This window comes from Ictalurus furcatus, chromosome 4, assembly GCF_023375685.1.
Source record: "Ictalurus furcatus strain D&B chromosome 4, Billie_1.0, whole genome shotgun sequence".
NCBI lineage: Eukaryota > Metazoa > Chordata > Actinopteri > Siluriformes > Ictaluridae > Ictalurus > Ictalurus furcatus.
In genome coordinates this window covers 6,748,246-6,762,774 of record NC_071258.1, presented here as the reverse complement: position 1 = coordinate 6,762,774, position 14,529 = coordinate 6,748,246, and the positions used below count along the sequence as shown (strand labels likewise).

The 14,529-nt window shown below is 40.3% G+C and overlaps 1 protein-coding gene across 1 annotated transcript in view; it reads left to right on the top strand.

The window, feature by feature from the left end:
- Positions 1-2,249: 2,249 nt before the first annotated feature.
- Positions 2,250-14,529, top strand: part of map3k10 (mitogen-activated protein kinase kinase kinase 10) — a 36,814-nt gene continuing 24,534 nt past the window's right edge. Inside the window, exon 1 of the mRNA XM_053622696.1 lies at positions 2,250-3,290. Coding sequence (XP_053478671.1) covers positions 2,414-3,290 — 877 coding nt within the window. The 5' untranslated portion in view covers positions 2,250-2,413. The remainder of the gene's footprint in view (positions 3,291-14,529) is intronic.

Genomic DNA, 14,529 nt, shown 5'->3' with positions numbered 1-14,529 from the left:
GAGTTTCTTGGGATAGGCTCCAGGCTCCCCACGGCCTTGTGTAGGATAAACAGTACAGAAAATGGATGGATGAATAATAATAATAATAATAATAATAATAATAATAATAATAATAAACAGACAAATAAATAAATATATATTTTTAATTATAATAATGATAATTAATAATAATAATAAGCTGTTTTACTTTGAGTCCATAACCGTTAGGGTGCTCTACATATAAAATATTAAAAGGTTAAACAATGTATTTATTAAATACTATTCTAACACAGAAGAATGTCCACAAATCATTAAAAAAAACAATCTGGAAAAGGTATTTTCTTTTTCTTTTTTCATATTTCAATATATTTTTGTACATATATAATATATTTGTATATCATTTAAGTAAACTTGACTGAAATATTTGCATGATGGTAATGAGGACCAGTCTCATTTCTGACTGCCGCTCCAGGTCATTTTATCTAGACCAGTGCGTCTCAAACTGGGGTCTGTTAAGCACAACCCTGGCTCAGTGCTTTTATATATTTTCATTTGGTTAGAGTGTCGGAAATCACAACCCGCATTATCAAAGTTATTATATTAAAGGGTCCAAGCACCAAAGTAAACTCAGTCCTAATGTGTTCTATCGATGGAAAGTTCAGGAATAGTTAGCTCTGAAAAAAAATTAATAATTTAACAAATGCAAAAAAAAAAAAAATGTTCAGGAAATAAATCCATTTCAGGAATTTATTTTATAGTAAAAAAAAAAAAAAAAGAACCACTGATCTAGACTAATGAAATCATTACACAAAACAAAACATGCTTGCTGAGCAAAAGCGCCATTTGCCACCAGCACTCATTATTTACAGTGCGCGTGTCACGAGAATAAACTACACTACCCACAATGCACTCGACTCCACCCCCTCTCCTGTTCAGCCGGTGTATCTGGATACAAAGTCTGCTTGAACTGACAGTCCGATCCATGGACACGCAATACACGGGCTGTGCTTGACAGCAAGAGAAATACAATAAGGAGACGTTCGGATCAGACTGCGGAAGAGGAAAGAGGCCTGATTCCGGTACAGGAATGAAAAATAAAGCGTCATAATGTCACGCCCGAGGCTGCTGTACTGATGATGGACTGGAAAAGAAACCCAGCAACCATAAACATGGATATATGGATTAACATAATACTGGCTTTTAACCCGAGGATTGTGGATTACAAATAAAACAACAGGAGGTTTTTTATTATTATTATTATTATTATTATTATTATTATTATTATTATAAGATGGTGGAAGGATGCGTCGGGTTGCAGCTTCTCTATCATCACCATCATCATCACCATCATCAGGTCAGATTTCATCATCCTCGACCTATTACATGGAATCAGAAGCGCAATAATTTCACATTCGAGCGATATTAATAGCCCCCCAAGAGCGATACACCACATACAAGTGGCTACTTCTATAGAACAGTAATATGCCTCTTTAGAAATAACTGCATGGTGACAATAAGGACAGCCATGCCACGATGAAAAAGAGGACATGGTCTGTGCAGGCATCTATGCAGTTCATATGCAAGATAAATAAGGTGGAGTTGTGTAGAGGGTTAGAAAACTGCATGATGCTTCCCTGGCTTGAATGTGGATGGACCTGCAGCCTATTTACATAAACAGGTAAATGAATTAATGCCCGACCTGTAGACTCTTAACTCTAGCTGTGGACCCAAAGCAAAGAAATGGACTTTAAAATGGTTTACATGATCATGACTTAGACTTGAGCCTTTAAGGATGTGCAGAATGGAAGCATACAAGAATGACTGTCTAATAAGAAGGAAGGAGAAGGTGCTGTATGTGATCTGAGATAGTCATAGTAGGATTAAAATCCATATAATCGCATACCTTGGTTGCTTGTGATAGGTATGTATGATCAGAATGAATGACTGCGTTAATGCTAGGAAAGCATATCATATCATGTCAAGTAATAGGATAGACGAGATGCACGAAATGCAGGCCCTGTGATGTTCCCCAGCTCCAGTGGAAACCAAGAAAACCCATTTCATGCATCCTTGGTGCTGAATGAAGCACCCAAACTCCTAGATGATCATTTATAATTTTCCTCGCCATTCGTCAGACTCAAAACACATGACTTCATGCTGTTTAATTTTAACCTTTGAAAATGAAGTCACAGTGTTTTCAGACACCTGTTTGAAAGTGCCTTTATAAATGCAAGTACACAGAGACTGTAATTCTGCTCAAATATAGCTTTTCAGCACATAAGAGTAGTGCTTTGGCACTTCAGTTGATTAAGACATCCCTCCAGTTAAAAAGGCCTGAATTTGGTTGATGTGTTCTGCATGGATTTTGTGCATGAGTTGACCGAGGTTCTCCCCCAGCTATTGAAACCCCACCGCTGACTCGGTTAGTTTGGAGATGGACCCAAATTCAGCATTAAGCAGTATGGGTAGTGGAGGAAATGCCACCCCACTACCCTGCACTGGGTGTGGAGGTTCCTGTGGAGCACCACCCCCCTCCATCGTGCTACCAAACACGAATCAGAGTCCCTGCCTCACTCATGCAGAGAACGGCAGCAGCTGGAACTCCTCCACCCTGTCGTCCTTGGGCAGCTCCCCTGAATCTCACATCCACCAGCATCACGGAGCCTCCAACCCCTACTGGACGGCCGTATTTGACTATGAAGCAGCGACTGAGGAGGAGTTGACCCTAAGGCGCGGGGATCTACTGGAGGTGCTTTCCAAGGATTCAAAGGTGTCTGGAGATGAAGGCTGGTGGACTGGTAAGATCCAAGACAAGGTGGGCATCTTCCCCAGCAACTATGTGACGCGAAGTGACACCACGCTGCCCACTGGAGGTTTACTGGTGGGTGGTGATAGTCCTCTGGAGATCGACTTCTCAGAGCTGTTCCTGGACGAGGTTATAGGAGCAGGAGGCTTTGGGAAAGTGTATAAAGGCTTGTGGAGGGAGGAGGAGGTGGCTGTGAAAGCAGCACGCCAGGACCCCGATGAGGACATCAGCGCCACGGCGGAGAGTGTGCGGCAGGAGGCACGTCTCTTCTGGATGCTCAGGCACCCCAACATCATTGCACTGAAGGGCGTCTGCTTAAAAGAGCCTAATCTTTGCTTGGTAATGGAATACGCTCGTGGCGGGGCACTAAACCGGGCACTCGCGGGGAAGAAGGTTCCTCCCCGGGTTCTGGTTAACTGGGCAGTGCAGATTGCTACTGGCATGGACTACCTGCACAACCAGACCTTCGTGCCTGTTATCCACAGGGATTTGAAGTCCAATAACAGTGAGTACACTTTCATATTGATAATGCATATACCAATGCCATCTTCATGTGTTTCCTCACAGTGTGTGCTATAGAGCACTCTTTAGAGGTCATTCTTGATTATATTATTGCATTGGGTGATGGTGTGATTTGTGTATTTCTTTCCTAAATTCACTCATATTGTGGAACTTATCCTATTTCCCGCATTGTCATAGTTGCAGGTGTGTTGATTAATTTGCATGGGTCTACCTGCCAGTTGCAATCCACAGAGGGACAGCTTATTGCTGGATAGCGCACATTAAAAATGCACCAGTCCAGAGGAAAGTGGATCAGTACCAATTTTTAGGGAGAATTGTCTTTTCTGATGCAATGCTGTAAGCAAGAGTTAGCAAGTGAACATTGTGTGAGTGTATGCTGTGCTAATAGACTAAGTTACATTTCTAAAATTGACATATTAGGTTGAGCTAGTGTTGAGCTAGCAACCTAGACTCGTTGAGTTAGCTAGCTCACTATTCTTAGAACTAACAGGAACCTTAGTAGGTATCACATTCTGGAATCAACTTCAGTACTAAACAGGGTTAATGTTAGCGCTTGTATTGCTTGCTAGCTAGCTAGCTAGCAAACACCAACTAGCTAGATGACTTTTAGTCAGCTGTGAGTTTGCGTTTTTATTCGCTAGCTAAATTTAATGACTTTATAGCAATGACTTTTGAAATCAGATACTACTACTACAATACTACTATGAAAAAAGGTTCATTTAAATTTGTGTTAATATTTCTCAATCACAGTCACAACTCTGTCCACCATGGTTTATAAACCTTCATGCAACCCTTACCTGGAAAACAGAATTATGGGATTGCGTTTACAAAGAACAGATGTAATAGTGCCTTCAAATAGGCCAAAAAATAAATGAAAACTATATTCCCATGACCTTCCAAATGGAACAGCCTCCATTTGATGGTATTTCAAAGCGCCATATTTACAATAGGTACATACTGTATATGATATACAGAAATGATTACTGTCAACACAATAAATCGTTTTATTTATATGAAGGATATACAGTGTGTGTGACTATAGGAATATTCTGGATTTTTTTTAGGAAGCTTTCAAGAAATGTTCACAGAGTATCTGGTGGAGACTAGAGATCGTGTATTGGGACTGGGATCTGTAGGATGCAAAAAAAACAAAAAATTGTGCAAGCGGGAGTATTTTACTTTCGTGCGGGCATGAGCGATTGGTCAGATATGGAGCTTGTAGGATCAACCAAGAGCACTCTCATTAATATTCATCATTCACCCTTAGTAACTGCCTGGTTTGGGACATGCCAGTTTAAATTAGGCTACTATATCGTTTGTATTTTGGGAAATAGAACCAGCAACATTTCTTTAAATGTTGCAGGGAGGTACAAACCAAAATAATAACTGCGCAAGTGGGATTAAAACACAGTCCCACGCACATCACTAGTTATTATGAACTTGAGTAATGTGGCTATGGTTGAGGAACTGTCAGAGCCAGAGTTCACACATCATGCTGATAGTGCTGCCATACATCTTTCATCTATGGATATTTGAAACACTAAACAGACACAGATACAGATCCGCATACAGATAATGTCATTGCTTTACACCCCTAGTGTAAATACGTCCAGGTGACACTGATGCACTGAGCACAGAGAATGTTTTGAAGCATCAGGGGCATTTTCTTTGCCTTGAATACTCACTCTTCTCATACTTCCTGCTGTCATCCTCTTCTGCTGAAGGGGAGCTGGGGCTATTTTTGGTCCATTGTGCTACTTGCTGTTTTAAAACGTACTTGCAGATGTTGGAGTGTTGGCCACACAGACACACACAGACACACACACACACACACACACATATATATATATATATATATATATATATATATATATATATATATACGCCTGCTACTCAGGAGCCAGAGAGAAGCTTAAGTCCTATAGTCCTTATCTTCTCCAAGATGGGTGCTTGGGGACAAATGGGATGCTCTTTTACGTTGCCCCTGTTTGTATGAGGTGGTGGTGGTGGTGGTGGTGAGATTCAGGGGTTTGGGGGTATTAGACATTAGACTGTGAGCGTGTAGAATTACTTCAGCTCATTATCCAGGTGCTTACAGCTCAGATATCCTCTTCAAACTCCAGTCACACTTGGCAAAGCCACTGAGGTGGTGCAGGACAAACCCAAGCCCTGCAGCCTCTTCCCAGCAAACCACTGTTACACAGTAATCAGCCCCCCTCCGCTGAAACCTTTCAGAAAGTAGGAATGTGGCCATTGTGTTGTTCCTTTAAATCCAACTTGTTGCGTGCTTTACTGCCTGTGATTATATAAAATAAAATAGAAAAAGAAGTACATATATAATTGTGGGTCATTCAGCAGTGTTACCTGTCACCTCAGCAGTCAGTGAGTCATGCAGGACACAACACTCGACTTATGATAACATGTCAACCTGAGACAATTGTACATAATGACTCAGCTGCTCTTTATTATTCATGGTACGCCCTGAGGCAAAGGCAGTTGAGTGAAAATGACAGTGTTCATAAATATTGCCTGTGGTGGCTAATTTTAAGACACTTGAAAACCTGCTCTGTGGAACTTGGATAATCTGATTACTGTGACCTCCTTTCGAGTGATGTCACTAGGCCTTTTGTGATCTGATAGGCTGTGCACACTGGTCAGTCCATGTCTCATCCTGAGCTGAACTCACTCCAGACTTTAGTTACCTGCTTCCAAAAACAAAAGCGATCCACCTCAGTCAGGGCATGAGGATCAATTTGAGGGGTGACTCAGCGCAGGGTAATGCTACACCACCTGATCACGTTCCCTGATACACTCCTGAGGCAGACGGTTACCAGAATCCTGTAGGAGTGACAGCCAGTGGCCAGCACACGTGACTGTACACTGTTGTCAGACACATGCTTAAGCCAGCAGGAGTGCAGAATCCAGTTTTAACCCTTATCTTCTATTCACATCATAGTTAACCTTTTTTAAACCATGTTGAACTAAAAAGTGGAACAATATTAAAACAGACTTGACAGTTGACATTTACCTTACTTAAATGCAGGCGTAGATTGACGTCAAGATCTCTAGAAAATGATCCTGTTGTTTTTGACTGATGTCAAGATCTAAAGAAAATGACCCTTTTATCTTGGAATGCAATAATGGTGATCTTTTGATAATGGCATAAATAACTTAAAATCACAAAGTAATCGAATAGTTTCTCGTGTAAATAAAACACGAAGCCATAGCCTTTTAGAACTTCTGTAATAATTCATAGCTCAATCACATTAACGGATCACGTTAAGAGATTAACAGGGTAAAATAAATGTTATATCACTGTGGAGGAACAGAAAAGCTGATTTTATCGGCTGTCATTTTCTATTAATCTTATTTAGACTCCCATATGCTGAGGAAGACCAGGAGGACCCCTAAGCATAGGAAAATACTTGTGTAAATGCTGTAATGGTGTTGCTATAAAACAATGGGTCAACAGGTGACTTTGTTAAGAGATTAATGTTTTCTATAAATTTTATTTCACGTTTGAGTGCATAGGTGTTTCCGACTTTTGATTCAGATAAGGGATTCATAAAGAGAAAAATGAAGAGTGGAAGATACTGATTTTGAAGAGGATGCATTTACGCATTCAATATCAGCGTTAGATAAAGATGTCTGAGGCTTAATCAATGTCATTTTAAAGTTATATCAGACAAATCTGTGATTTTGAGTGTCAGTTTTGCAGGCAGAAAAAAAAAGAAGTCAGAGGAGAATGACCAGACTGACAGGAAGGTTATAGTAACGCAAATAACTACTCTTTACAGCCGTGATGAGCAGAAAAGCATCTCAGAATGCACAATATGCCGAACTATGAGACAGATGTGCTACAACAGCAGCAAACCACACTGGGTTCCACTCCTCATTCCTGTCAGCTGAAAACAGGAAGGCTACAGTGTGCACATGCTCACTGAACCTGTGCAGCTGAAGATGGGAAAAGACCAGGTGATGTTCTTTCTAATCTTCAACTATCCAGTTCTTGGCTGACAGTAGAGGCTGACTTCTGCTGTTGTAGCCCGTCCACCCCCAGGTAATGTGTTGTGTATTCTTTGAGATGCTTTTCTGCTCAGCACAGTTGTAAAGAGTGGTTATTAGAGTTACCATAGTCTTCCTGTCAGGTCGAACCAGTCTGGCCATTCTCCTGTGACGTGTTACCATTTTTAGGACTGGTAAAACCAACAATGCTACTGATTGGCTGCAAATGTCACTACAGGCTTGTAAGGTGAAGGTGTGTTCTGGCATGGGCAGTACTCAGGTGGTAGGATTAAAGTTTTAAATTCTTGGTCTGATTAACCACAACCACGCATGCCTCAGGTACAGGTTTAGCAGGTACAGTGCAACAAGAGAGGGATAGAGCAGATGGGAGAGAGAGCGATTGAAGTACATATTCTGAGGCTGGCAACAGCAGCATAGCAACAATGACCCCTTTATCGCACTTCTATGACAGAATTGGGTTCATACTGACAGCAGTGGGGGAAGGGAGGAGCGATTGACCGATGGATGGAGAGAACATGAGTTACATAGAATGGACCTTCTATTGATGGGAGACAAAACATACCAAGGGAGTGTGTGTGTGTGTGTGTGTGTGTGTGTGAGAGAGAGAGAGAGAGAGAGAGAGAGGGAGAGAGGGTGTGTATGAGTGAAAAAGCTTCAGGGTCAGTGATTTCCAAAGGCACTGTGGTCACCAGGCTAGAGGGTGACCACTAAAGCATAAAAACCAGGGGTGTGTCCTTACACAATATCACAGAATGCATTCATATCATAATATACAGGGTATGAAAAAATGGCATGCCTTGTAATATGGTATGTTTGAAAAAAATTTTTTTTTAAATTATTTATTTATTTATTTAACATATTTCTATAAACCAGTCAGACCCAAGAGCTCTCCTTTTAATATGCCCATTTAAAAGTATTGCACTGCTGCTACAGTGTTATAAGAATAGATTTACATATTATAGCTCTAAATAGCTGATGTCATTATATACATATATAATGTAAACATATTCATAAAAAAAATGCAAATCTAAAAAAATGACGGTGTGCCAGGTTTTTCTGTAATGACATCTTGTTTAAGTCTTCTGTCAAGACGTTACATGTGCAAGTACTGTTTAAAAGTTACATTTCCTTTACATGTATTATATAGCATTACTCAAATACCCATTATATAACCATTAGCAATGTTAGCCATCCAGTTTTCTCTACATTATTCTGCTTGCAATTTTATACAGTATACTATTTAAATTACAGCACGATTTCTGTCCATTCCAAATAATATATTCATATTCAGTTACATTCCTTCTCTAGTCATCCTTTCTTTAGTATGGTGGAGTCTTATGTTACAATGAGATCAAATTGTGTGGAGTATTTAATAGGACGCAAAGATGACCTTTTGCACAGAAACATTATAATGCTAATCATGAAGTGTGTCATAGACATGGACACGTTCAGTGTAAAAGCTTACAAACCTTCTTTATTGCTCACACATTGCTGAGAATTCATCCCAATTGCTTTTATGGTGCACTATTAATAAGTAACAAATGCAATCCTTTCTCTGTATGACATTACTCAGACCCAGTGGTGAGGTTTCTCAGACAGGACTGATTGTAAAAGGCCCAAAGATGATTGTTTGCACTCTGGGTAGAATCAGTGACTCACTGTCGGCTCTCGCTGATGTCTGCTCCGATACTCTGATAAACCATAGTCGTTTCGAGGTTTTTGGTTTCTGACCCTGTGGGAAAGAGGACATGTGGGTCATCAGGTGCTACTGCTGCTTACCCAGTAACACAGGAGACTAGATCTCCTTGCTCTTTTGTATTTGCATGTAAATACAAATTTAGTACTGGGAAAAAAAGGAAAAGAATGACTGTGCCTCTTTCATCTTAAACGGACACAGATCAATGATCAGCCAGATTGAAATACTCCCACACACATATGCGTGAGCTTGTGCATCCACATGACAACAACTTAATCATTCAAATGATCAGATAATAAGTCCCGAAATCTTATCCAATCCAAATAGTACTCCAGAGATGGGAGTGTCTTCACGATGTAGGCACTGGTTGTCAGACTACATACGCCTAATTTGCGTATACAATATTCGACGTTTATTAAGAGCTTGTTGTAGGTCTTTTGGCATGCTTGATCGTTATTAGGTTACACGACCATGATGTTTACGTAGGGTGTACCTGTACTACGAACTCAACAACTTACTTACAAGCACAATGTATAAAATCATGCAGACACAGGTCAAGAGCTTCAGTTATTGTTCACATCAAACATCAGAATGTGGAAAAATGTGATCTCTGTGCCAGATGGATTTGGTTTGAGCATTTCAGAAACTGCTGATCTCCTGGGACTTTCACATGCAGCGGTCTCTAGTGTTTACACAGAATGGTGTGGGTGGAAAAAAAACGTTGAGTGACATTTCTGTGGATGGAAACGCCTTGTTGATATGAGAGGTCAGAGGAAAATGGCTAGATTGGTTTGAGCTGCCAGGAAAGGATATATAGTAGTAACTTATATAATCACGCATTACCAGTGTGGTGAGCAGAAAAGCATCTCAGCAGCTCAGCAAACATTGAGCCTTGTGGTGGAACCTTGTGGTGAAAACACTGAACCTTGTGGTGTAACGTTGTGATGAAAGCATTGAACCTTGTGGTGGATTTGGAACAGCAGAAGACCACATCAGGTTCCACTCATGTCAGCCAAGAATAGGAATCTGAGGCTATTATGGGCGGATACTCCCCCAAACTAGACAGTTGAAGATGAAAAAAATAAAATCGCCTGGTCTGTTTACAGTCTAGTTTGGATCTTTGCCCATGATAGTTTGGGTCTTTGCCCATCATACCTTCAGATTCCTGTTCTTGGCTGACAGGAGTGGAACCTGATGTGGTCTTCTGCTTTTGTCACACATCCACCTGAAGGTTTGATGTGTTGTGCGTTCTGAGATGTTTTTCTGCTCATACTTAGTTCAATTCAATTTAATTTGTACAGTGCTTTTAACAACGTGACATTATCAGAAATCTGCTTGAAATCCGGATGTAGATTTAGATCCCCAATGAGAAAGACAAAGGCGAGGAACGTAGCAAGGAACGTAGTAGTAAGAGATGTTCCAAGACCTATTGCTGTAATCATAAAGACTGTCCTGTGCTCATCCTAGGAACCAGACTCCAAAGGTAACACCAGATAGTAGGATTATAAATCATAACAGTATGTGACACATTTCTATCCATAAAAAAAGGCCAAAAGGACAGAATGTTTAATGGTGGAGATATGTTTGATAATATAGTTTCAATGTAATTTGTGTGTTTTATCTTTTTATTACATGTTTATTCTGATGTTTTATGACACTATGTATAAATGGTATTATTGAGCCAAAAATCGGTGATGATAGCATCACGTCAGCTTCTCTTACTTGTTAGCCACGTTATCCTCATAGCTCCAGTGCAAAGCTAAAGAAGTGTCTTGGCTAATTGTGTGGTAAATGGAAACGCTATGGAAATTTTATTTTGGGCTGAATTCTTTTTTTAAAATAACATCTTTAACTGCCACACTGCACCTTACAAGCACAACACAATAAGGGTTTCTAACACTTAGTGTCTACCGGTTGTCACAGTGGCCACCACACAGATCAATAAAGAGATAAGTCATGTGGCCAGAAGCAGCAGCTACTGAACTGTGTTTGACACCATGATGACCATGAAAAAAATGACAAATGCAAACAACACCACTTGCTTCAGCTTTGAGGCGAAATACCGAATAGGATTTAACAACTGCGTACAACATAAACACATGGAATTTCTCTTCAGCTCTGGCGTAAAGTCCGAGTGCCACCATGTTGTTAAAGAGTAACTGAAGCAGGCTTGCTGGAGTCCAAGGTTTGATCGCGAGCTCACATGACCGAGAGAGAAAGAGCAGTAACACAGTGTAAACAGAGACCTTATCCACACCCGCACAGCACCCGCACAACACCCCCCCAACACACACACACACACACACACACACACACACACACACACTCTGCCCTTAAACTACTTCATGTCACCTAAAGCTCATACATCATCTTTAATATGCACATACACGTTCAGTGGCACTCATATGATTATAGTGATAATCACAGGACAAACAAAAAGGACATTCATTAACTCCATAACACACAAAATGCATGAACACACACACACACACACACACAAACATACACACATACACGGACAAAGCAACTGATGCAAATGCAAAGAGTCGCCACAGCTTTGCACGCACACTGAGCTAGCATGGCACAGCACTGCCGATCCTGGGTGAGTGATCCAGGGAAGAATGGCACACTGGGAGTGAGAGGCGTATTGTTTCTGGCCAGCTGGAATCAGGACACTGCTACACCGTGTGCCCTGGCACTACAGTCTGCTGTAAAAGTGTTACCACTACCAGCGCACTCTCGCATGCTCACACGCCGCCATGCTAACACTGGCCCAGTGACATGAAGACTTACATCTATATGAAGCATTCATTGTCCTTATAAAACAATCATAACCCTTAAGCATATACTGTAAGGCTGTGTGTGTGTGTGTGTGTGTGTGTGTGTGTGTGTGTTTGTGTGTGTGTGTGTGTGTCAAAAGGTGTGTCAAAAAGCCTATTTTCATAGTTCTTCTCTCAACTAACAGTAACTTCTTACAACCTTTAACTACTTGATTATTTATTTATTTATTTATGTGTTAATTTTTAACACTAGTGCTTGCTATTCTACATTCATAAGGTGTCATGGATGTTTGGTTAGCAATTGGTGCTAAGTGTAATTTACAGTGCAATTTTAGTCATTTAGAGTCATTTTATCAACATATCTGAGAGAAATGTTGATATTCCAGACAGTTCTGTATCTGTATTTATTTACAGTGTCACTCTGTTTTACGTTGTTTGTATACAAGCAAGAATTAACGGTTACACGTAAGCTAACTAAATCATTAGCTGCAGTCATTAGCTTGAAATGCTTTCAGAATAAAAGATGCCATAAGTCAGCACGTCGGCTCTGTAGTATGTCCAGATTTTATTCATACTACACACTTATACTGATCAGTACGTGGTGTATCAACGGTCGAGCAGTAGGTACTGAATCGAATGCAGTAGGCGCTGTCACAGTACGTGATTTCGGATGCAGCCAATGTGAACGTGACAAAGTCTGTGGGTGTCGGGAAGTGTAGGCCATGGCGGCCATATTTGTAGGCCGCGATGTGTTCTGGGAAACGGACTTTCTTGTTGATTCCGGTGTTGACCTGACACAGTTATTGCTGCTACACTGCTCAATAATTTTACAGTCCATGTCCTGTGTAAATTGTTCTGTGTATTCATTGTCCTGTGTATTTATTGTCTTGCACTCTATGTGGTCTTGTGTACTGTTATATATTGCACCACGGTCCTGCAGAAATGACGTTCCAATGTATACAAGCTATATAGAGTAACGACAATAAAAACCCACTTGACTTGGATTTCCAGTTTTTACATTTTATTTTATGCATTCTGCACTTTTTCTGTGTAGCATTTGACTCAATTTTAATAAACGGCAACATGTCTTAGCAGATAAACAACATTTTTTTTTCTCAAGCTGTATCTTCCGAGCTGTGTCAGGTCATTGGGTCGCAAGGTCGGGTCAGGTACTATCTCCGTGTAAGTGTCACTGTATGTTTACTGTACCTGTGCCTCAGGTGACACTCTCCTTGTAGAGGACGAACTTTGGCCTGTCTGACTCACACACATCTGCCCTTTCGAGTTTAACCCTGAGGATAAGCACAGGAAATGGAAATTGGCATTAAATGAACTTTACACCGTCTCCTACTTACCTCAGAAGTAGTTGATCTTCCAATCTGCTATAGAAATCATCAACATTTTGAATATTCTACACTATATTACCTAGGAATATAATGCCGTAATGCAGTGCTAAATCTATGTAGCGAGGTACAAATCAAATGCTCGTGAGTTCAATTTGGGTTCCTACGTAGTGTGCGTTGAATTGTTATACCAGTTAAATTCCAAAAATCAAGCTGCTCTAAGAAACTCAAGCTTGAAGCAAGGATCTGTGACACAGTGGAAGAGAGTGCATTCGTCGCTGTCCTCTGTCCAGGCAAATTTCCCTCCAGTTCCTGCTTGGTGGTTTGCATTCCAAATAGCTTTAACAATGTGTGTTTAGAGCATGCTAACTTAAGCAGCGTGTGCAGTCGATATGTACTAATGCAGTCTAATATTTACACGCGACTATAGATATTGTAGAAATTTGACTGCAGCTATGAACCTGCAAGGTGAAGGGTTTAAACAGGGTTGTACAAGAGTGACCAAATTTCATCTTGATAATGTAGAAATGGAGAGGACAGTGTGCCATGTTGGAGCAGATAAAAGCTTAAGGAAGTGTCACTCAGTGGTCTAGAGCCAAGGAGCTGTATCAGTAACACTATGGCTGCTAATACAGAGGAAAGTAACTCAGATACAGTTCTAGCCATATCCAATGCAATAAACATGAACAGTTTTTTGTTCCTACCAACTAACGTTAAATTTTTATTATTATTTTATAAACCTTATTATTATCTAAAATAGGGGTCATCAACTGACAGACGATGGAAAAAAATTATAATAATAATCTAGCCATAGTTCAGCGAGTCCAGTTTTCTAAGCATGACCCAGCTCGGCTTCTGTAGCAGATCCTCTATTTCAGATTATACAATCACTTGCATATATGTAAATTATTTATCTGAAGGCAGCTCGTTTCAGCGTCCATGATGTTAGTCCAAAATGCTAATGTGAAGCACCACTGCGAAACAAAAACATATTTCAAACATATTTCAAATTATCGCATTTAGTGTATAGCCATGGTTATACAACAGTTAGTTCCAGTCCACTGATTTGATTGGACGAGCGGTGTTCTAAGAGTGCTGATATTTTAGTACAAAAGAACCGGGACATTTCACTGTTTGTATCACTTCGCTTGTATGTGTACGGTACATAAAATTCGAATTCTAGCGATTGTTTGTTACACTGAAACCATTATTATACTTACTAGTAATGCTGTCAGGCAGTCTGTGCGTTGGCATGGCAACACACAACACTCTGGAGCAAAAAGAAACAACATATTTTGTCATATTCTGTCTGAAAAGTCAGTTACTTACATATTATATTCATTTCTTATTAATAGAGCTGTTGTGGAAAAGCAATAA